Source organism: Diadema antillarum, unplaced genomic scaffold (assembly GCF_040938485.1).
Source record: "Diadema antillarum isolate AM-2024a unplaced genomic scaffold, OU_Dant_1.0 seq00000446_RagTag, whole genome shotgun sequence".
NCBI classification, from domain to species: Eukaryota; Metazoa; Echinodermata; class Echinoidea; order Diadematoida; family Diadematidae; genus Diadema; species Diadema antillarum.
This window is the reverse complement of record NW_027271420.1, coordinates 295,646-319,968: the sequence shown is the minus strand read 5'-3', so window position 1 is coordinate 319,968 and position 24,323 is coordinate 295,646. Positions and strand designations below refer to the sequence as shown.

The following is a 24,323-nucleotide window of genomic DNA, read 5'->3' as shown; positions in this document are numbered from 1 at the left end:
AGCTAAAAAGGTGTGTATGTGTATACGTATGCGATGTGTATGTGTGTGTGTGTGTTCGCGCGCGCACACGCATGCTTGTGGGAATGTGCGTGTGCGTAGTGTGGTTTTGTATGTTGGCGTGTAAAATGTCAGGAGCAGGCCTATTGGCGCACGATCCTGACGTTTGAGGCCTACGTCTTAAAACGAGGTATTTCTATAAGAGGATTTTTTTTAAAGGGAAAATGCCTTTTAGGGTTTTGACAGCTTTTTAAAATTGGTTCCCTGATGCTTCCAGACTAGACTACTGTATATTCCAAGACTTCAGCAGTGGTAGTAATTCATCAAATTTCCCATTTCATTTCATCCAACTCAAATGACCGAGATGCAAACCATGTTTGAAACAATAGAAAAAATATAAGGAAAGTAGTGGTATTTTGAGGAGTTGACCTTGACCTTTGACCCCGACCTTTGAACCATGACCCCCAACTTCCCTAGATAATCACTGCCCATTGGAACAAGCATTATACTAAGTTCCTTGAACCATTTGCGAGATATGGAGAAAAACATGAATTTTCAACCTTTTTTTCACAAAATAACCTGTGACCTTTGACCCCGTGACCCTAAAATCCAAACAAAGTATTATCCCCGCAGGATATACCCTCATCCCAAGTTTGATGTAAAACCACCACACGGTTCTTGAGATATCGACAAAAACAAAACGGGACGGACGTACGTACGGACGTACGGACGGACGGACGGACGGACGACCCGAAAACATAATGCCTCCGGCCACTTCGTTGGCGGAGGCATGAAAATAGAAATGACGTGTACATGGATGTGCTTGAAAATGGGCATTGATAGAGAGTGCAGGTTTTCCTTATTTTTAGTCAGCATGAATTATGGCACATACAACGAAACTGATGGTAAAACACTCTTTCTTACGGCACACTTCGATTTATTTTTGATAATATTAGTTTATAAGAACACATAAAAACGTACAAAATATGTAAAAGAAAATATTGTACAATGACTTATATTTGGACTGTTGGAAAAAATCTGTACACTCTAGTAACTTGTTCGATTGAAAATTCCCCAGACTACCACTCATTATAGGCATTTCCCCTACTATACTATGATACTTTATTTTCTACATTCCAGTGACCTTCATTTCTGTCATTTTGATTGGTCATTAATTATTTAGATTGGAAGTCTTTGCTGTCGCTGGAAAGGCCCGATAAGCAAAAGGCAATAACCAATATCATTACGCCGAACAGACATCGTTCCACACAATCTATTTTGACGCTTTACCGGGGGTCAATGCTTAATAATTTTCTTCGAATCAACTCCATAACGACATACACGTTGTACTATTTTTTGGATTGCTACGCCCACTACTACTTGACGTTATTGTATTATCATTATAACAAAAGACATTAGTAACGTAGGATCCCGTTTATCTGGAAGTATTGTTGAACAATTGTTATTCTAATCATTGTAATTGATCTTGCATTGACGTTTGTCCCCGCTCGGCCAGTTTGAAGGCAGCGAAGCGAGTAAGTGTAAAGTCACGAACAATTTCATTTTCCGAGAGGTAACGTATTGGAGTATTCAGAAACGCATCATTAAATTCCTGGATATGACAATGGGGTTTACCCCTTAAGAATCCCATCTCCTTCATTTTTTTATCTATCTATTATCTTTTATTTATTTAGTATTATAATTATATATATATATATATATATATATATATATATATATATATATATATATATATCTTTCAAGAATGAGTAGTAGACAGCTCCTGTAGTGCGCAATGCGATAATTACACAATGAAATAGAAGGTATCTCACACACGCACACACACGCGGTTGTATGCACACATACACACATTCATTTAGTGAAATACCCAACATGATTATGTACACTCCTGGCCACAGACAAAAACAAAAAAGTGCACACTACACATTTAACGAACTGCACAACTTCAAATTTAAAGGTTAATAATACTCTTTACTGTATATGTTTTCATCAATGTTGATTTCTACAACACTTCTATACAATTTGACAGAACTTTATAGCAAGCTAAATGAAAAAGGCAGAAGTAGTCAATATGATAAATACATACGTGATGATGATGCCCTTGCACCACTTACATGTACTCGATTTTACATTCGAAAAAAAAAGGAAAATCATCCTTTGCGTCAACTATGAGCGTCAGCAACTGATTCTTCCAACTGCAGAAAATTTTAATGTGAAGGATATCATTTTTCTTGTGGTCACATGAATGGGGGATTTGCAAAGCTGTGTCACTAGAAATCATATACATACAGCACGACATTGGAGGCTTTACATATTATACTGTTCCTGGAAGAGATGTGAGAGTAAAATTCCATAACTCTCTTATTCCTCGTCAGACTGAGACAAAACTTTATCTGTCTTTTCTGATTTTCCTGTACATAATCATTTCAGTCAAACTGAAGCGTCATGCACTCTCAACAGAAACAAACAAACAAACAAAACTCTAGCTCAGAAAGTTATGTCATTCTGATTTTCAGTGTGCTACAAGTCCCTGATGGAGACAAAATGTCATATTTTCTCAAAATTGAAATGTTTTTGTATTATTTCTAAGCATGTCAGTTGAAGTTCAAAATTCCTTGAAGGAAAAAAAATGGCATGATGTAAATTTAAGTAAATAACTAGGGACCCATTTGCACAAATGTGATGTATAGTGTTACATGTGGGATAATCACAAAATCTCATCTATTCAATGGAACACCAGTAATATTTGATAGATATGTGGATATTGTTTTCTAAACACTGCATACATATCTGCATAAATGTAAATGTAACTGATTTCTTCTGACCAGTTCAAAGACTTATTAGTATGGTCTTTCCGAACACCAAACAAATAAACGACAGAATGTTCCACATGTAACACGACATATCTGTTTTTTAAACGTAATTTTTAAACGTCTAATCAGAGTTCTCTGCCTGATGACATGAAACTTACCTCTGATAATCTTCAGTGTTGTCACTTTATCACACTGAGTTACATGTTGCTAATTAAAAATTTCAGAATATTTCCAACCAGAAAAAAAAAATCAATTAAAAAAAAAGGTCCAGTGTTTAACAGTATTTTCTCTTCTAAAATATAATCAGTCATTTATCAATATTTTTTAAATGATTATTCTTCTTCTGATATCAATTATAACTTATCATGATAACGTTCAACGTAATCAAAGTCTCTTACACTATTTTTCAGGTCATAAAAGCTTCTGAGATGTTCCATGCATAACACACATGATATCTAGGACTTGCCCTTTAATGAAAAAGTAAACATTCGCATTCAATTGCCAACAGGTCATTTGGAAAAGTTACTGTTTTGTAATATGTTGATAGCAATGAAGTTATAGTTAGGTAATTTCTTCTGTGTGTCCCATACTTTTACATCCAAAAACACTACTGCCCACTGATACCAAGATATTGCTCATGTGGAAATTTTAAAGAGCTTCACAATTTTTAACATCTTGTCATCTGCCTCCAACAATATCTACTGTCTTCTTTTACAATACATTGTTTCTGGTTCTAACTGATGATTTGATAGAATGTCTGTCACCAAGCTTCTCATTATTTATCAGAGAGGGGCATACAATGTTACCTCATGTGTATGTAGTCCTTGAAGGACTACATGTATACTTATCCAATTCATTCTTTATACTACATCTCTATAGCTTTTCCTCAGTCGTTTTCACGACTCTCCACTTCTTTCTGTTATCCTATAGTCTAACTTCTCTTTGACTGACAGTACGTTGTACTTATTTCCTTCCTCTTTCTATATTTCCTCCTTTCTCTACAATCCAACAATCCTTTACAAGACCACTTCAGGGACTTATTTCTCAAATTTTTTCTCTCTCTTTCAGCATTATATTTCACTATCTTCTTCCACAGGAATCACTGTCAGGATTCTATTTCTTTTTCCCACAGGAGTCCTTCATAGGATCCACTCTATCTTCCTCCCCTTCTCACTTTTCATAGTTTTGATTCCATGTTCCACAGTTTGCATTGCATTATACTGAATTCCATTCTCTCTCACTTCATTTCATAATAAATCATTCAGAATTTCACACCTTCATTTCTCTCTCTTATCTCCATGATATTCCAATCTTCTTCTCCTCTCTGCTTTCTGGTTCACCTGTTTCCTCCCACCGACTTCTGAACTTATTACCTGTTTCTCACTCTTTACTTTCTTACAACTGTCCATCTCCTAACCTCCTGTCTCCACTAGGGGAACTTCAACTTCCAGCTCACTGCTGCCTCTCAGTTATCACTATTTGCTTTCCTTACACTCTCCCTATGTCACTTCCCTCCTCCATTCTCATCTTTCTAGGGTCTTCTTTCACCCAACAACAGTCTTTTCAATGACTGAATACAAATGGTGTCACTGTAAACCTCTATTCCCAAGAGCAAATTTAGTATTGCACTGTCCCAGGTGGTGATGGCATACAGGTACCTGTGATCTCCATGACAGGGAAAGCCATCCACTCCTGGAGAAAAATCATCAGCTGCTCAAGGTTTTATTATGGGTTGCCTAGTTTGCACAAACAGTTGTACTACAAATTATTTTACCCAAGTGATTACTCAAGTACAGCACAATCAACAGTTCCATTATTTGTGGATTTAGCATACAGAATATGAACTTGATGGGCTGACAAAAGCACTGACATGCACATATTACACTTGCAGTGTTAGCAGAAGACAAAATGTATGAATGTAACATACCACAAATTAATGTGAAAAGATAACCAGCAAACTGTTCTCTTTACTTGATCTCCCTGGAGAGATGAGTGTCAAAACTAGCATGACAAGCAATGGGTTACATTCTGTCACAGGATGCATTAATTCTTATGCATTCTTGATTGATGACTTGCAAAATCAAGGATCAGTACACAAACAGATCCTACAACAACTCAACATGGAAATAAGGAATGACATGCACTTCACTTGTGTGTTTGTTTATTTGAATGTTAAAGACATCACATTGCTAACTTTTTGGTCTCTGGAAGATATTTCATCTGAAAAATAGCTACTGTATTTCAATGTACCATATGATGCGAGACTGAGAGACAGGTCCAGTGGCCTACGGATCTGCAACATGAACTATCATCTTGCCAATATTTCCTCCTTTCATCATGGACACAAAGGCTGCCCCAGTGTTCTCCAGCCCTTCAACCACTGTCTCCTTTACCTACAAGGAAAGAAAAGTGACAAAGAAAAAGAAAGGGGCAATCAACATCTCACATCATTACTGTCACTCTTGTTGAGACTTCCTTTCACTGCAACTATAAAAAGACCGAGTTTTCAAATCTGCCTGTCCATCTCCTTGTCTTTTTTCCTCTTTTGAGTATTCCCCCTGCAATCTTTGTCTGCTACATGGCTTTCTTTTCTTATCACCAATATCTGCCCCTTATGAAATATGAAAGAGCATGTAATTTAAAGAAGGATTCAACATTTATTTGATGAAAATCGGTTTTCAAATGGCTGAGATATCCCAAAAAGTGATAATGATAAAAGGCGACAGGCCACGCCCTTTATTAGGATCTCTTTGTTTTACCTTGTTTCTGGATATCTCATTCATTTCAAAACCGATTTTCATCAAATACTCTTCTGATACCCCTTAGAAATGCATGCTCTTTGACATCTCATAGAGTGGTTTCTGAATATCTCGCAAAACATTAAAAGCTAAATCCTCACCTCAACCAGAACTGTACACACCCTTTAATTTTCACGAATATTGCGAAGCACAATTGGACTGCGAATTTAACAACATGCGAAAATGATGTCACCATGCGCTAGGGTAATAGCACATTTATAATAGCCTCAATGTCAATTCGCGAAAACAACATCGCCTGAAAATGTCCGTCACCTAATCATTCGCAAAAATATCTGTACGCGAAAATAATGTTCAGCTTACACAGTATATTATATGCATACAATGTATGTACTAATTTCAGAATTTCTTGAGCCATTTCCATGATATGGAGAAAAAATGAAGTTTCATTATTTTTCCTTGACCCTTGACCTCTGACCCCATGGCAGAAAACTTTCCCCGAGAATTTTTATCTGGTACAGGTATACAGTAAGTTTTAAGAAAATACCTTTGGGCATTGCATGGATATGGGGGTAATATTGAAATTTTGAGAATTTGACCTTGACCTTTGACCTTGACCAGGTGTAGACAGTAGGCAGTAAACAGGCACAACTTTCCCCATTCATACATTTATATACTAAGTTTCATTAGGATACCTCAAGTAGTTTTAAGTTATGCTGTCCACAAAATTGATTACAGATGGAAGGACGGACATGTGTACAACTTGAAAACATAATGCTTCCAGTGCAACACTTCATGGCAGCGGCATAAAAATGAGTTCTGGGGGAATTTTGCTGATAACACGAAACAAATAAGGGAAAACTCATGAACCATGTACAAGTAAACTGGAGAGCATCAAAACTTTGGACCTCTAGATAACTTTTATCACCAACTGGGTGAGTGAATGTTCTAAGTACGGCTGTGTGTTTGGTCTATTGTGTACTTTGGTAGCTCACAAGTGTTCTTGCCCTTTGAATTAGTCCGTTTTCAGGTAAATGCCGAATCTATTGGTTTTTCAATGCAAAATCAGATTGATGGACTGTGAGTGCAGCATGGGAACCTTATTAGGGAATGCAAGGTATTGATGGTCATTTTTTGATGGTGGTGCTGAAAGGGCAATAATGGATAAATTATATGAACACACCCATTATCATTATAATTTCAGAAAGTGCAGCGGTTGGGTAATAGGGTGATTGTCGCACAGGAGCCTCCGTACTGAAGCTGCCTCTGAATAACACATATTCAAGAGTACAAGAACATCACAGGCGTGGAATATTTGTTACTTTCAGAGTATGTGATGTGCTTCTGTACCTAGGTCTAGTGACTGAATGATCTTTCAAAGCGTTTTTGTTGTCTAATGGTAGTGTAATCAGCTTGTCTCTAGAGCACGGTGAATGTACTTTCAGTTTTGCCAATTGCCCTCATGTGAACTATACAGATAAAGGACCTGTTTTCATTGCAGAAAAGATAGTGGTCTTACAACTTTGTTGTAAACAAATTCTTCTATGCACTTCTAAAGATAATGATTTTATCAACATAACATGGGAAAGAAAGCATGTAAAATCACAATCATTACAATGGACCACTGGTTAACAAGAATTATCATCACAACATGAACATTTTCCTCACAATACATCTCAACACATACATGCTCAAAGGCATACATAAATAACTCTTTGTTTGGTGCAAGTAACAATATCCACAGAATCAAAATTGCTGTGAAACATTTCACTGCAATACTTTCTGCCTGTAAAGAAGATCCAAGTATAGGGAGGTTAATATTTCCTTATCCTGCCAATAGGGTGTGACAAGAGACAGACTTTAAAGAATGTTTGATTTGGATCACACTGATTTGAAGCAGCCCTAACATACTAAATCAAAGGGTGAAGGTACACATACTCAGAAAATGACATAGAAACAATTTTAAACCAAACTGAAATGAGTCTTTTAGAAGGGGTTGTTAGTGAAGATTACTCAAACTCTTGAACGTTCCATACCTTGAGTTTGCCTTCCTTGACCCAAGTCGCCAACTGGTACATGCCTTCAGGAAACTCCTTGGCATACGTCAGGACGACAAAACGTTCTCTAGCAATACCCATTTTTTTCACCCTTTCTGCAATGTCATCAGGTAGAAGGGGAGGGTATTCCTTGTCTAGGTTGTTATACATAGAGATCTGTCCACAAAGCACTATATGGGAATCTTTGTTCATCTGAAGGCAGAAGGACAATAAACATTTATTTCAACATAATACGCCAAATTTCCTATCTTCCATTTAAGGTTTGTACATTCAATTTCTCATATTACGATTACAGTCAAATGATCTAGATTGGAATATGATTACAGCAGTGGACTCCTGTTATAAAGAAGTCCTTGGGACTGGCAGTTGTCTTTCATTATTTCAAAATGTCATTATAGCTGAATAAATAAACAATAAAAGTCATAGAGTAATATAACTGTGTTGGTTACAACGTGAGTGTGCTGTAATACAGAATACATTATTGACACCTTCAATAATTAAAATAAACATTTGACAACCATTATCATGTGATTTACAATACCTGTAGTGTCACACAACCACCTGTCAACCAGTCCATGGGATTGAATCATTTGAATTGCAATTTTTTTTCTGAAATTTGTAATTTGCACTGCAAATTAATGAAAGTGTCATACCAAAAAAAAAAAAAAAATCAATGTCAGAGTAAATTACATTTCAACAAATGTATCCAAATGTTAAAAATTGTCAGCTCACAAATTTCTGTCTGCAAGAAAAGACATACAGTCAATAAATATCTACATACTATGACTTCATCATCAATGACCTCGTAAGTATGAAGTGTTATTGAAGTTGAACACTGAACTACTTTGCCCTTTATCGTATCTAACTACGTAAGAACAAGTGTCACAAAATCCTTTTAACTACCATCTATTTCTGAAATTCTACAGTCTTCATGTTTGACTATGGTCTTCATAGCAATGGAACACAGTCCGACCTCTCCTATCTGGACATGTCGGGACTGGTGCTCATCCGGATAAGGGATTTGGCCAGATGTGGGAGACTCAATGTTTCATACACCCAGCTGCCCACATGTTCCCAATGGTAGCTATATATACATGTATCAATTTTGCATGAACATGTCACATCCTCTTCAGCTGGTCTGCGTTCAGAATTCTCAGATAATTGGCTCGATGAACGGTCGCCTGTACCTCGTCCTGATCTATTGAAAAGTTTTCTGTCCATATTCTTGCGGTGATTTGGGGGTTAGTGGATGTCTGAATGCATGTTATTTAGATTAAAATTTGATGTGAATGTATGTTCCTTATGTTGGGAATAATATGTAATTCATGTGAGTTTGTGTAGGAATTTTGTTTGAGTTGGAAATCCTCCTTTTCCCCGAAAATATTAGATTGGAAGAAAAAAAAATCATGCCAGGATCGCGTCAGGATAATAGAGAGATCCGGATAAAGGGAGGCTGGATAGGAGAGGTCGGACTGTACTTCAATCACTAAATTGAATTGATTTATTCTCTATGAAACTAAGGTGAATACATTTTGTACATTACATTTTGATAATAACTGGTGGAGCTCTTGAATACCAAAAGGCTTATCATAAATGGGGCAGAACACACAAACATACAAAGCTGAAATAAAAACTAATTAGGGCTTATGTTGCAATGCAATACTTCTAATATTAATTTGAGTTAATGGAATACTTCTATAGACTTGCCTGTGCTATGACACAGTTGCTGATATCACCCCCGACGTTATCAAAGTACACATCAACCCCTGCAGGGCATGCTGTTTTCAGGGCCTCCGCCACATTTTCTGTCTTGTAATTGATTGCAGAGTCAAATCCCAGCTGCTCTGTCAGAAACTGACACTTCTCATTGGTGCCACAGATCCCTACAACCCTGCTGCACCCTTCGATCCTGGCAATCTGGGGTTAACAGTAAATATTGTTGGAAACTTTACCAAAGGCATCGAATCATCCACATTCATGGCAACACACTCTCATTTGACATTGTGTAAGACATGATAGGTGCACGAACCATTCATACGAGTTCAGCTTTTCAGGATTATGGTAGCACCAGTAAGAATTTTAAAATTGATCTATTTAACCCTTACGTTCTTCACATAAACTTTAAATGGGTTTTACTATTTTATGAGGAATTAAAAAAAAAAACACCCATCCCCATCATTTTCAAATGCAGCAATTTGACTGCTTAAAACATGCCATTGTCTTTTCGACCAATGTGGCTCATTGTTTCAATTAGTTGAAAGTTCACTTATCATGACCTCTGACCTTGAGTATCAACCTTCTACTTCTTTGCAAAAAGGGAGTATCTCATTCTTTGTTTTTCCCCTTCCTCCTAAATCACATTCCCACTAAACATTCTTTAGTACGTTGTATTATGGCTGCAAAATGACCAACGTTCAGTGACCTTTAACTGTTCAGGGATTTCCCCTAATACCATGTCAGTGCATCCACAGCTCACGTTGCACACCAGCACCTGTGCCTACAATCAACAAAATCAACTAATGAGATTTTCTTTAGTTTGCCGTTACAAAATCTGGGTCAGATGGACTGACGGAAGGACAACATGAAAACCTAATGCCTCTGGCACTCTTCTGGGTGAAGGGATTAAAATTGATTTCCAAACCTTCATAAAGACTACGCCACATATACTGGGCAGCCATTTTTAAAAGCTGCAACAGTTTTTTAATGTACAAGTACGTTTATCAATCCTTGTCAATGACTTCTAAAATTGATGTCCTAATCATGCAGTGCCTTTACCTGTCCTGCAATAGAGCCACATGCCCCAGCAGCACCACTAATGACCATCGTCTGATTGGCTCCTGGCTTCACATGACCCTTATGTCTGATTCCGAAGAGTGAGGTGAGACCAGGCATGCCAACTGCTCCCATTGCCAGAGAGAAATGCTCCCCAACAAGAGCCTTATCTACCTATAGACCACAGAAAATCAGGTCATTTCGTTAAAATGGGGCAGGCAGTTACAATTCCCATGCTATTGGGCATTGTCATCGGATTTGAGAGATACCAAAAAAAAAAAAATATATATATATATATATAATATATACTGGTGACAAAAGAAAATCACTGAGTGAACCAAAAAAGAAAGAAGAAAAACTGACAGAAAAAAATCATTTAGAGTATAAACACAGGTAAACAACACATTTGCATGCCTACTTTTTTCTACAAGACCCTGATGTCTTTGACCAGTGTGATACCAAGAATTAAAACCCTTGTAGATTGCTATTTGTTTAAATCATACCTAGTGACATAAAGCATAACACATTAAAGGAGACTGTCCCACTACACAAATAAAGGACTGGTCAAATTTGAAATATCAAGAAGCCCTTGCATACTGATATTTGTTCAATCATATTTATTTACACATGCATCACACATTAAAGCAGACTGCCCTCTCAACACCGACACATGATTAGTCAAACCTGAGATATCAGAAACTTTCTCATGAAGTGCATGTTGTACAGTAACCTTCTCATACCCTCAATGGATTAAAAAGAGTGGATGACACAGCAATTTTGACTACACTTACAACATGTATGTAAATTGATGATCAAGTGAAAAAATCATTTCTCTATTAGTTTTCCTAAAGACAGAAAGAGTAATTTTTTTTTTCTCAAAATAAATGTGATGTACTCATGAATGTAACCCTGTGATGCACTGATATGATCAAACAAGATGGAGCATATTGCAGCTGTGTGTGAATATTTTTGCATGGCGTCCTAAAAAATATCATGCAAGAATTCTCAGCATTATGCCGAGACATGACCAGCTGAAAATTAAATGCATTTACTGATGAGGCTTCCACAGATGACCTACTTTAGTTCAAAACTAAAAGAACACTGAACAGCTGAGAAATTATCAAAATACAATTTCTTGTTTTCCTGGTACTCTGTCACTCGATAGAATTAAAAAAAAAGGCAACTTTGTGATTTAAATGACAAGTTGGCTCTCTTACACAACCAGAGCAACCAATAGTATCATTGCATACAAGACAGATAAAGTGGTTTTTTTTAACATGCATCACAAGGCATGTACGTAAACCAGTATTACCTTGTACAGATAGGGACTAGGACCTATGTGACTGTACAGCTGCCACGGAAGACCAAAAGTTTGAATAATGTCGCCTGCTTGGTACTGGTCATTTTTACTTTCAATGACAATGGCAACTCCTCCTCCATCCACAGTCTCCCCAATCCTCCATGGCATCATGTACTGTGCTCTCGTCTTCTGGTTCATCCTGCTCCGCTGAAAGATTTGATTATTCAAGTGTCGATCGAGTCTCATTAGTGTTCAAAATCAACTCCATGTCAGCAATTACACAGATCACAACAGTGTACTTTGGTATAAACCTATCTTCATTCCTTTCAAATGCAAACTGTAGTTTATAGATCCTCTAGGTCTAAAACTGTCTTTATCCTTTATTTATTTATTTATCTATTTATTTATTCCATTTAATCTATACATGGTGGCCCCATCAGTAATCAAGTACTGTTTTCCAGAGGGCCCTGTAAACAAATACATACAAGATAACAATTATAGCAAATAGGATAAACATAACTCAATAAATCAGACTGGAACAGTATTTGTTGAAAATAAGAAAGTGAGGAATGACTCTAAAAATAACATTTTCAAACTTTCAAATGCAAATTGTAGTCCATACCCAGGTCAAGAACCTCTTACTGCTCGAGAATACCCAAAGTCCCACTCTTACCATCCTGCACATTCTTTGATTCCATTCAATTTATTAGACTTGAAATCATTGCTTTCACCAGCTCAATTCATTACATTAGTAATAGTATAGTCATTCATAATTATGAGAGCTTAGAAAGAGCAGCACTGAATATCACTAGAATTTCCGGAATCCATCATAAATCAGTGTTGTAGATTGCATTTATAATAGGTTGACCATATTAGCCCAACTTTGAATGATCAAAAGTTGGGAGTTGAATGAATCATGATTCCCAGATCTTGCAGGATCTTCTTACCATGTAGGGATCCACAGACAGACACAGAGTTTTAACTAGCATCTGGTCATCTGCCAGGTTGGTAGGAAAAGGACAATCTTCAGCTGCAAAGTTATCATCTTCAGGAACTCCAGTGTCCCCTATGGCACAGACATAAAGAACCTTGAATATAGGGAGAGTCTCATTCCAGCAACCATCACAACTATTAGTATTAGTATTATACAAGTCCTGCGACATCACAACATTCTAATAGTACTGTAGATTAATGTTACCACATAAAATTTACTTGTATTAGGCTATCTATCATACGGACTTTCCCGTGCGTAATAAATCATATGTTATTTCGAAAATGATTTCCTCATCTAATACAAGCATTATAAAGTAAAAAGAGTAACTCTGACAGGGAGCAAAGACAAAATATAGAACTTCTAATCAAAATGTCATTATAACCCAAACATTGATCTCAGAGATGCCAAGTTCAAAAAACTTTTATGAGTGAGATCTTTATGACTCGGCGTCTCGGCGCTAGCGCGCATGCGCAAGCGAACGAGGAGGGTGTCTCCCTCCCATGGTAGAGAGCTTTTTTAAATTATTAGCTCTTAATGATGCGATCTGGTGCATACTTAAGTGACTATTTTTTGCTAATTTTGAAAGGCAAAAGGGAAATATACCTTCAATTGCAACTATCACTCTAATCCTTCATGAGCTATGCTCCGTATTATTGGCCCAAATTGCAGACTTCACCAGATGCGTGAGAAAAATGGGTGCCATGCGTGAGATCGTGAGACAGACCCTAAATGCTTGAGTCTCACGCAGAATGCGTGAGACTTGGTAGCTCTGTGATCTTTGTGCACTGCTGTACAAATTTGGAGAAAAAATAACAAACTTGCTCTAACGTTAATCAATACTAGTATAGTGTAGATCTATACTACAACTAGCACTAGTTACCGGTACATCGAGGTAAACATGCGCTGCTGTCTATGTTAATGATATTAAGTGTTAGCTTGCAGTTGCACAAAACTCTTTATTTAATGCATGCACAGGGATGCCAAGTTCAAAAAAATTGTATGAGTGAGATTTTCATGACTCGGCATCTCGGCGAGCGAATGTGCCCACGGGCGAGGGTGTGGGAGGGGTTTTTCCCCTGTTGCCAGGTACGGTAGGGCGCTTTTTCAATTTTTAGCTCTTAATGGTGCGATCAGGTGCATACTTAAGTGACTATTTTTTACTTATTTTGAAAGACAAAACTAAAAAGGAAAATATACCTTCAATTGCAACTATAAATACTTTAATCTTTTGAGCTATGCTCCTTATTATAGGCCCAAGTTGCAGACTTTGCCCGATGCGTGAGAAAAATGGGTGCCATGCGTGAGATCGTGAGACAGACCCTAAATGCTTGAGTCTCACTCAGAATGCGTGAGACTTGGTAGCTCTGCATGCATTATTACCGATTAAATAGGCTCTATGCATGCACACGTAAAAATCAAACATTTGATTTAGAATAAATAGATTAATCAATACAGCCTTGACAGTACAGGAGTGCAGTGTTAATACGGGTGCTTCGATTATGCCAGTAAAAACGGGTTAGACTGGATCCTGGCAAAAATCACTGTACAGTGTCAGTGATTATGAGAAGGCACCTTTTCCAGAGACGAAGGCACCTTCTCCAGAGACGAGTGATCTTTTCCAGAGAAGAGTGATCTAAACTCTAGGCCTAGGACTCACGAGTATACTGGTACTGGTACTGGTACTACTTGGTAGTAGACCCTACACTGGTAAGTTTACTAGTGGTAGCGTATTAGATTCTAAATGAAAGTGGACAACAAATACCTGGACGGCATCGAAGGATTACACGTTTATTACTGGGAACCATGTTTTAAGATTCGTTTCACTCGGGTCCTGAGGATTAGGTTGCAGGAGTCAGGAGGATCCCGACCGAGTTGTTATGGAATGGGGTGCAAAGAGAAAACGTGCTGATTGGACTCTAGCCCAGGGTCAGGTATCACACCGCACCGGTCGCAAAAACCAGCAAAGCATCCCCTATCCTCTGCTCGGGCCCGCCCAGCAGGCGCGGCGGGGGAAGGGATTTGCGTGCGCCGCGCCGCTGCTCTTCGAAAAATAGGACTTTGTGTTCTTATGGTGAAAAGATTATGGAAAGCCAAACCACTACTAGTATTGTTATTTTATTTATTTATCACAGTCATGTATACTGTAATCAATGTTATGGATTAATACCGGTACATTGTACATGTCATATGTGTACATTGTACACGTTTGTACTTGCATTTCGCATTGATCATCATTGTACGGCATGGGCATAAATCCAGGGGGGGGGGGGGGGGGGGGCATGGGGATGCATCCCCCCCCCCCCCCCCCGAAATGGAGGAGGGGAGATGGCCTGTACAATCACCCCCCCCCCCCCCCCCCCCCCTCCCCAAGACTGCTCCGGTCCGTCCGGTTATGTTCGACTATCGTGGTGATGGTGACTAGGCTGGATATCGCCATCTCCATGATATCGCCGATCATCCCCTGTAGAGCCTAGCCCGCACTAAATGTCAAAATCGACCGCTGATCATAGCAACCACTAATGTCATAATACGTCGACGGCAAATGTCATAATGACTACTAATGTCATAACACGTCGACGACAAAATGTCAAAATCGGATTAACCACTACAACTTAGTATTGTCATAACACGTCGACGACAATAAATGTTAAAATTTCCATTTTTACTGCAAATGTCATAAAACGTCGACCACAAATGTCAAAATTTCAAAATCTACTGCAAATGTCATTACGCGTCACAGGGGCGGATCCAGGAATTCCGTAAAAAGAGGGGGCTTTACAAAATCAAAGGCTGGCGCGACCCCCCCCCCCCCATTTTCTTCTTTTTATCTCTCCTGTTTTAATAAAATAGAGAGGGGGCACCAGAGGGGGATGCGCACCCTCTCGATCCGCGATTGCGTCAACCACAAATGCCAAATGTCATAACACGTCGACCACAAAATAAAAATGTCAAAATTTCCAAATTTACTGCAAACGTCATAACGCGTCACAGGGGTGGATTCAGTACTTCCTTAAGAGGCGCCTTTACAAAATCAAAGGCTGGCGAGACCCTCGATCCCCCCTTGTTTTTCTTTTGTTTTAACTCCAAAGTAGAGACAGGGGAGGGGGCGCCGCGCCCCCTCTAGATTCGCAAGTGCGTCAACCACAAGTTAATGTCAAAACCCATTGCTTGCATTACAGGGGCGGATCTAGGAATTCCGTAACACCCCCCCCCCCTCATTTTTTTTCTTTTATTTCTGTTCTTTAAAAAACAATTAATAGAAGTGAGGGGGCACCAGAGGGGGATGCGCCCCCCTCTCGATCCGCGATTGCGTAAACTACAAATGCCAAAATCCATTGCTTGTCTTGCAGGGGCAGATCCAGGAATTCCTTAAAGGGGAGGCGCCTTTTCAAAATTACAAGCTGGCGCAACACCCCCCCCCCCCCTCAATTTTTTCTTTTTATTTCCGTTGTTTTAACGCAAAATAGAGAGGGGGCACAAGAGGGGAGTGCACCCCCCTCTCGATCCATGATTGCGTCAACCACAAATATCAAAACTAAACAGGGGAGGATCCAGGAATTCCGTAAAGGGTAGGCGACTTTACCAAATCAAAGGCAGCCGCAACCCCTATTTTTTCTTTTTATTTCTGTTGTTTTAACAAAATAATAAAGAAATAAAGAGGGGGGCATCAGAGGGGGATGCGCCTCTCTCTAGATCCGCGATTGCGTCAACCACAAATCTCAAAACCCATTGCTTGCATTACAGGGGCGGATCCAGGAATTCCGTGAAAGGGAGGCGCATTTACAAAATTAAAGCTGCCGCACCCCCACATTTTTTCATGTTATTTCTGTTATTTTAACAAAATTAAAAAAAATAGAAAGGGGGGCATCAGAGGGGGATGCGCCTCCCTCTCGACCCGCGATTGCGTCAACTACGAATGTCAAAACTGATTGCTTGTATTACAGGGGCGGATCCAGAAATTTCGTAAAGGGGGGTCACCTTTCCAAAATTAAAGCTTGGCGCATCCCCCTTTTTTCTTTTTATCTTTTGTTTTAACACAAAATAGAGAGGGGGCACCAGAGGGGAGTGCGCCCCTCTCGATCGATGATTGCGTCAACCACAGTGCTTGCATTACAGGGACGGACCCAGGAATTCCGTACTGAAAGGGGAGGCGACTTTACCAAATCAAAGGCTGCCGCACCCCCCATTTTCCCCTTTTTTTCTGTTGTTTTGACAAAAAAAAAATGAAAGGGGGGCACCAGAGAGGGATGCGCCCCCTTTCGATCCATTATTGCGTCAACCACAAAATAATGTCAAAAAATCATTGCTTGCATTACAGGGGTGGATCCAGGAATTCCTTAAAAGGAGGCACTTTTACAAAATCAAAGCTGCCGCCCCCCCCCACCATTTTTTTTTCATTTACATCTTTTGTTTAAACAAAAAAAAAGAATAGAGAGGGGGCACCAGAGGGGGGAGTGCGCCCCTAACGTATCCGCGACTACGTCAACCATAAAATAATATCAAACCTCATTGCTTGTCTTACAGGAACGGATCCAAGAATTCCGTAAAGGGGAGGCCCCTCACAAAAATAAAGGCTGGTGCATCCCCCCCCCCCCCCGCCACCAATTTTTTTTTCTTTATATTTTTTGTTAAAAAAAATAGAAAGGGGGCACCAGAGAGGGATGCGCCCCCTTTCGATCCGTGATTGCGTCAACCACAAATGTCAAAACTCATTGCTTGCATTACAGCGGCGGGTCCAGGAATTCCGTAAAGGGGAGGCGCCTTTTCAAAATGAAAGGCTGGCACAGCCCCCCTCCCCCTTATTTTTTATTTCTTTTGTTTAAACGAAACAGGAAAAAAGGAGAAAAAATAGGGGGTGCGGCAGTCTTTTATTTTGTAAAGTCGCCTCCCCTTTACAGCGAAGTCCTGGATCCGCCCCTGTAATGCAAGCAGTGGGTTTTGACATTAACTTGTGGTTGACGCAGTCGCAAATCTAGAGGGGGATCGGCGCCCCCTCCCCTTCTCTATTTTTGTCAAAACAAAAGAAATAAAATAAAAAAGGGGAGGAGGTTGCGCAAGCCTTTGATTTTGTAAAGGCGCCTCCCCTTTACGGAATTCCTGGATCCGCCCCTGTGACGCGTTATGACATTTGCAGTAAATTTGAAAATTTTAACATTTGTGGACGACGTATGACATTTAGTGTTAATCCGATTTTAACATTAGTGGGTGATGCAATCGCGGATCGAGAGGGGGCGCATTCGCCTCTGGTGCCCCCCCCCCCTCTTTTTTGTTAAAAGAACATGAATAAAATGAACAAAAAAAAAATGGGGGGGGGGTAGATTTAATTTTTGTAAAGGCGCATCCAATTCCTGGATCCGCCCATATGATGCAAGCAATGAGTTTTGACACTTGCGGTTGACGCAATCGCGGATCGGGGGGGGGGGGGGTGGGGGTGCACCCCCTCTAGTGCCCCCTCTCTATTTTTGTTAAAACAACAGATTTTTTTTTTTTTTTAATGGGGTAGGGTTGCTGCAGCTTTAATTTTGTAAAGGCGCCTCCCCTTTTCGGAATTCCTGGATCCGCCCCTATAATGCAAACAATGAGTTTTGACATTATTGTGGTTGACGCAATCATGGATCGAAAGGGGACACATTCCTCTCTGGTGACCCCCCCCCCCTTTTTTTTGTGTGTTAAAACAAGAGAAATAAAAAGAAAAATGGGGGTATGTTAGCCTTTGCTTTTGTAAAGGCCCCTCTTTACGGAATTCCTGGATCCGCCCCTGTGACGCGTTATGGCATTTGCAGTAAACTTTGAAATTTTGACATTGGTGGTCGACGTGTTATGACATTTGTAGTTAATCCGATTTGACATTTTGTCGTCGACTTGTTATGATATAGTGGTCATTATGACATTTGTCGTTGACGTGTTATGACCTTATTGGTCGTTATGACATTTGTCGTCGACGTGTTATGACATTAGTGGTCGTCATGACATTTTTTGTCGTCGACGTGTAATGACATTAGTGGTTGTTATGACATTAGTGGTCGATTTTGACATTAGTGGGCTCTATCCCCCCCCCCCCACTCCTCAGTACGGATTTACGCCGTTGTAGTATAATATGGAGGTACATGTATATCTTATCATGGAAATTGGATTAGAGAGAAAGTGCAAAACCTTCAAATAAAAGTCGTATGTTGTATACCTGTAACACCGCAAATACTGACATGACATGACAACGCTTTATTCTGTCCAGTTCTGCTTCAATGAGTATGATCACTCGAAGCCCATTAACTAGTTCTCTGATACGCATTTATATACACAAGTTGGGAACAATCCGAAACATTGGAATGTTCTAAGGAGGCCTGGATAACTTTACAAACTTTCAACTATTTTATGCACATTATTAATTGTTTCATTTCTTGGTGATGGGTCCCTGATTAACAGCAAGATTCAGAGGGCCACCACCAGATTCAAGTCGTTATAAAGTTTTGGTCATACGTATACTAACGCCCGGTGAAAAGCATAAATTTGGCATAGGCCTATAGGCAAAATATAAGACTGACACGTGATACATGTAGCGCTAAGCCAATCATTGTGATCACGATCACCATTTCATAAATCTTGTTAGACTGGACACACACAAACAGCACAAAAAATGTATTAGGGCCTTAAAATGATAAAGAAATACCTGTTATACGTATATAGGGCCTTATAGGCCTAGATATTATACATTATTCTGAAATCAGACTCAGGTATATAGAAAAGAAACAGAAACCATTGGATGTTTCATATCATAATGAACACATAAGAAAAAGAAATACTCTTTCGTTACTCAGGGAATAGAATATAAACACCGTAAAGTCGAATATACCCCTGATCAACACCGTTCAACAGACAAATAAAATAACAGCGAGCCAAAATTAAAGCATGCAAACAGTCTATGCATCGTAGTTATGAGTATTATAGTTTCAGTTTTCACATTAATTACTGGTATCTTTAGATTTCTGAGTTTGGTAACTTTCCTAATTGTTGTTATTTCCCGACTGACTGCATGCCATGTGGTTCATGATCTTCACGTAACACAGGATCATGATATCAATGCACGCAACAATGTTCAAAGTGAGGCAGGGGTCGTAAAGGCCCGACGTGAAGAGCTGTTTAGATGATTTTAATCCACGATAATCTAATAATACCTTTGAAGCGTTAAAGAGATCGTATAGTTTTGGTTGAGACCTAACTTCAGGTTTCTAACATTGTTTGGTGAGATAATGAAAAACCTCTTGTGAAATATGAGAGAGCATGTAATTTCAAGAGGGATTCAACGTTTATTTGATGAAAACTGGTTTTGAAATGGCCGAGATATAAAAACAAAAAACAAAAACAAAAACATGAGCAATCCTAATGATACGGGTGGGACCCACCTTTATATAAGGATCTCTTTATTTTACTTTGTTTTTGGATGTCTCAGCCATTCTGAAACAGATTTTCATCTAATTAACTCTTTGAATTCCTCTTAGAATTGTATGCTCTGTATTTTTTCATAAGTGGCTTCTTGGTATCTTGCAGAAGTTAAAAGCCCTCTCCTCATCTACACCAATACTAAATGCAAACACAAGAAAGTGGTTATAGGCCTGTAGGTGATAGATGGAGGGCATATCCCAACGCTCTTCACAACAATAATGCCTTATTTGCATTGTAAAAAGGGTCAAATCGCGTTTTCACATTAACAATAGTACACACAGCAGTAGTACACATCGGTACAGGACAAGAAGGGCGGGCACCCATGGTCTTGTTTTGCCCAGAGTCACCTCTGAGAGTGGGAAAAGGGCCTTTTCTTTCTCTGGAGCTATGATTTGGAATGCACTTCCTGCAATTATACGCAGTTCTCCTTCAAAAGCTATACCTTTTGCTGTAATTATTTGAAACATTTCGCCTCATAACCTGGGTTATTTGTTATCTGATATAATTATGTAGATCTTGTTAGATCCATTTTCTGTAATCTCTGTTGTATATTATGTCTGTAGTGTTATTTGTCTGTTTCGTTTGACTTTTATGAATGAGTTTGTGACACAGGGCATCTAGGGAGAACAGTGCATTGACTACTGATAGGGCCACCCTGTATAAATATGACTAAATAAATAAAAAAATAAATAAATAAAAAACAATCATTAACATACTGACTTTGCTTAATAATGATATTGACGCAAATTATACTGCAAGGAAAAACTGAGCTTCCATCGTGAGAGTATATCAATGGCACGAATATTATACACGCATTGTTATAGCGCGTTGAACTCTTGAATATTGCAGTTTCTGGGTTCTAATCCAGGACAGGAAAGATGTATCGGAGATGTCTGCTATTACTTGTCCTCAACCATACACGTTGATAGGACTATTATCTATACGTATCAATAATTGGTTGGGTACATGACAATATTACAATATTATGTAATACATTTTGTATATAGATATTGATATCGCAGGGCCGTCTGGAAGCTAGAGCATTGTTGTGATGACACTGAATAAACTACCACTCTATAGGTCATAATCATTATTATTTCATTGCTATTAGCATCGTAATAATATCAACAACAACAACAGTATCACTAACGTGTTAGTTATTATTACAATGTTTCAGAGAAATTTAGTGAATTCTTGGCAAGGGCTATTTTATTATAACAAGACAGGAAAGTCAAGTCATTTACATGATGTGCCACGTGACATTATAGGCCTATAGTGCACAGTATAATATTGTCAATTGTCAAAGTGATTATTTCAATGTCCGTTGAGATCGAACGCCGGTTGAAATCGAATACGGTGTTTGCTCAATTGGTAATATGAATTAGTGAATCCGACCTTGTTAGGTATTCTTGGAACTGACCCCATCAGTCGAGAGGCTTCTCAATTTCAACCGCTGTTTCCAACGCTTTTAAATTATCAGCGAAGCGTATTACAGGCAATGCCTATATTTTACTTTCACAGTACAAACCAATCATGCTCATTAAGCAAGCTGGACCAACCAATTCAATTAAGATGTTTATTTCATCGATTTGGCTATCTAACCAATATCTATCTTTCATTTTGTCTATCTATAGCTAATGAGCTAATAACATAGCCAGCAATTAAGCTCGGTGTATCCTTTCTGTATAATGTTTGTGATCTTCCGATTGATGGTGGTTGTATCATTTACTGATTTTAATCGCTTTCACTTCATTTCTGCGATGAAGGTATGACTATTTATGTAACAAATAGTTTGCTAGATATAGCATAATGAACAAAATCACATAGAAAATAGTGTGAGGAAGAAGGGGGGAACAGACAGTGATGTTCTACGCATGAAGAAGAACTTTTACATGTAGGGTGATGACGTTACGGTTATGTGAATAATACCTGGTATAATATTTACACTTATTTTGGCTTTTTATGCCTCCGCCACGAATTGGTGCCCGAGGCATTATATTTTCGGGTTGTCCGTCCGTCCGTCCGTCCTTCCGTCCGTATCATTTTTGTGGACAGCACAACTAAAAAACGGTTTGAGGTATCCTTGTATGAAACTTGGCATGAATATGTACGAGTAGGCAAAGTTGTGCCTATCAACTTATAGGTGCACATGCTCAAGGTCAAAGGTCAAAAGGTCAAGGTTAAATGCTCAAAATTTCACTATTTCCCCCATATCCATGCAATGCCTGAAGGCATTTTCTTGAAACTTAGTGTAATGTACTACCAAATAATGACTCTCCAGAAAGAGTTTCGGGTCATGAGGTCAAAGGTCAAGTCAAAATGTTGAAATTCCATTTTTTTTTTCTCTATATGTTTCGCAAATGGTTCAAGATATCTCCGTGGAACTTATGCATGCACTGACTGGCAGTGATTATCTAGAGAATTTGTCATGGGTCAAAGGTCAAGGTCACTTCCTCAAAATGTCACTACTTCCCTCATTTGTGCAATGCCTGCAGGGTTTTTCTGAAACTTGATATATACATGTGTATAATATATTACCCAATAAAGATCCCGTTGGAAATTTCTTGCCAAAAGGTCAAAGGTCAAAAAGGCAAATGTCAAGTGAAAATGCTAAATTTCACTTCTTCCTATAATCCCGAAAGTGACTTAAGGTATCATTATGAAACTTAGTACATATTTATGCATGTTCATACCTGACAGTGATTCTCTTGGGAACTTTAGAGTTATAAGATCAAAGGTCAATGGTCAACTTAGACAATTAGCCATTCATCCAATCAAACCTAGTTCAAGGAAAGTGAATATTCAGCACATTTGCCACAAATCTTTAATTTTAATATTTTGCCAAATATGTGAAACCGTAGGTCATCACACATTGTCAATTAAGGCATTGTACGGCAATAATAGACCTATTAGGATAACCATGTATTACGGCGGAGGCATACCAGTCGCCATATAGCGACATTTTTTAATCATGCTAATGTGTTTCTCTGACATCGCCGGTTCGCGCTCTACTCAATGTTTTTCGTCTCTATTCTGAACTTTCTCTGCTTTGAGATAAATTCTTTCTAGCAAGACCCAATGCAGTTATATAGGAATATGCCTGTCAATGCACAATAGAAAAGAAAATACAAGTCTCAGCCTATCAAGTATAAAGTACGCCTATTACAGTTTTAAAATTTGTCTTTGTCAGTAAGAATATGGGTTTTGGAGTAAGGTGTTGTTATTTTGGTCAAATTAATTTGAGCCATTATTATACATTGTCAGATATGCATGCTCATTATTCATTAGTTTCATTTAGTTTAGAAAAAATAATGAAGATTTGTGTGTTAGGTCAATAAGAAACTTCAAGTCATCGAGAAACTGGAGGGAGCGATATCAATAGCATCACACCTCATCTAATTTTCGTATAGCCTATATTATTGATTGCGCCAATATCTCCGTTTATAGAGTAAATTAATTATTATCAAACTCATCAGTTCGAGAACTTCCTTTTTTCTTTTTGTACATGCATGGTATGTAGAGTGAAGCTTTACCATGTACGCGACTGTCTGTATGTTTCAGTTAACAAAGGGTGCTTTTTCACTTTAGCTGAATACCACGAAGGTATAAAAACTTCCATGAATATTTTTTTTCTTCTTTTTTACATCTTCTCTCTTCTCTCTGCCATCTCTTCTCATAATCTAGTCTTTATTCTTCACCCCTCAATTTGTCTCACGCAAAGATTTTAGAATGATCCCAAGGTCACTCCATAATAAGTGAAAAACGTATTTTCACTCGAAGTTCACTACGATTTCACTCTCAATTCATTCAATTTTGTTATTCACTCCTTCGTGAGTGAACGTTTTCACTCTTTTTTTTTCTTTTTTAGACAGAGAGAGAGAGTATCAATTCTTGAATTCCCCTGTAATCCTGTTTCATTTTCATTTTCTCTGATATTCAGCTCAAAGAATAAAATATGAATATTTTATTGGTATATTGGTGCTGTCGTTGTTTTCATTCCAGTGTTCCACGTCCAACAAGCTTGGCTTTTTAGTGGAACACTCTTTTCCGTTGTTATGATTATAACTTGCTTTTTTGTTACCGTATCAAAGTGTGCATTGTTTCTTCTTTTTTATCATACAATTCGTGCTTATATTTTGTATTGTATTCAACGAACTGTCCTTATCAGATGAA

The 24,323-nt window shown here is 38.5% G+C and overlaps 1 protein-coding gene across 1 annotated transcript; it reads right to left on the bottom strand.

Annotated features, from left to right (window-relative positions):
• Positions 1-2,118: 2,118 nt before the first annotated feature.
• Positions 2,119-14,646, bottom strand: LOC139732756 (prostaglandin reductase 2-like). Its single transcript, XM_071643602.1, has 7 exons — positions 14,473-14,646; positions 12,664-12,782; positions 11,729-11,923; positions 10,420-10,590; positions 9,352-9,561; positions 7,624-7,836; positions 2,119-5,224 (listed from the first exon to the last, which is right to left on the bottom strand). The coding sequence occupies exons 1-7, from the start codon at positions 14,513-14,515 to the stop codon at positions 5,117-5,119; spliced, it is 1,059 nt and encodes a 352-aa protein (XP_071499703.1). The 5' UTR covers positions 14,516-14,646; the 3' UTR covers positions 2,119-5,116.
• Between the last annotated feature and the right edge of the window lie 9,677 nt (positions 14,647-24,323).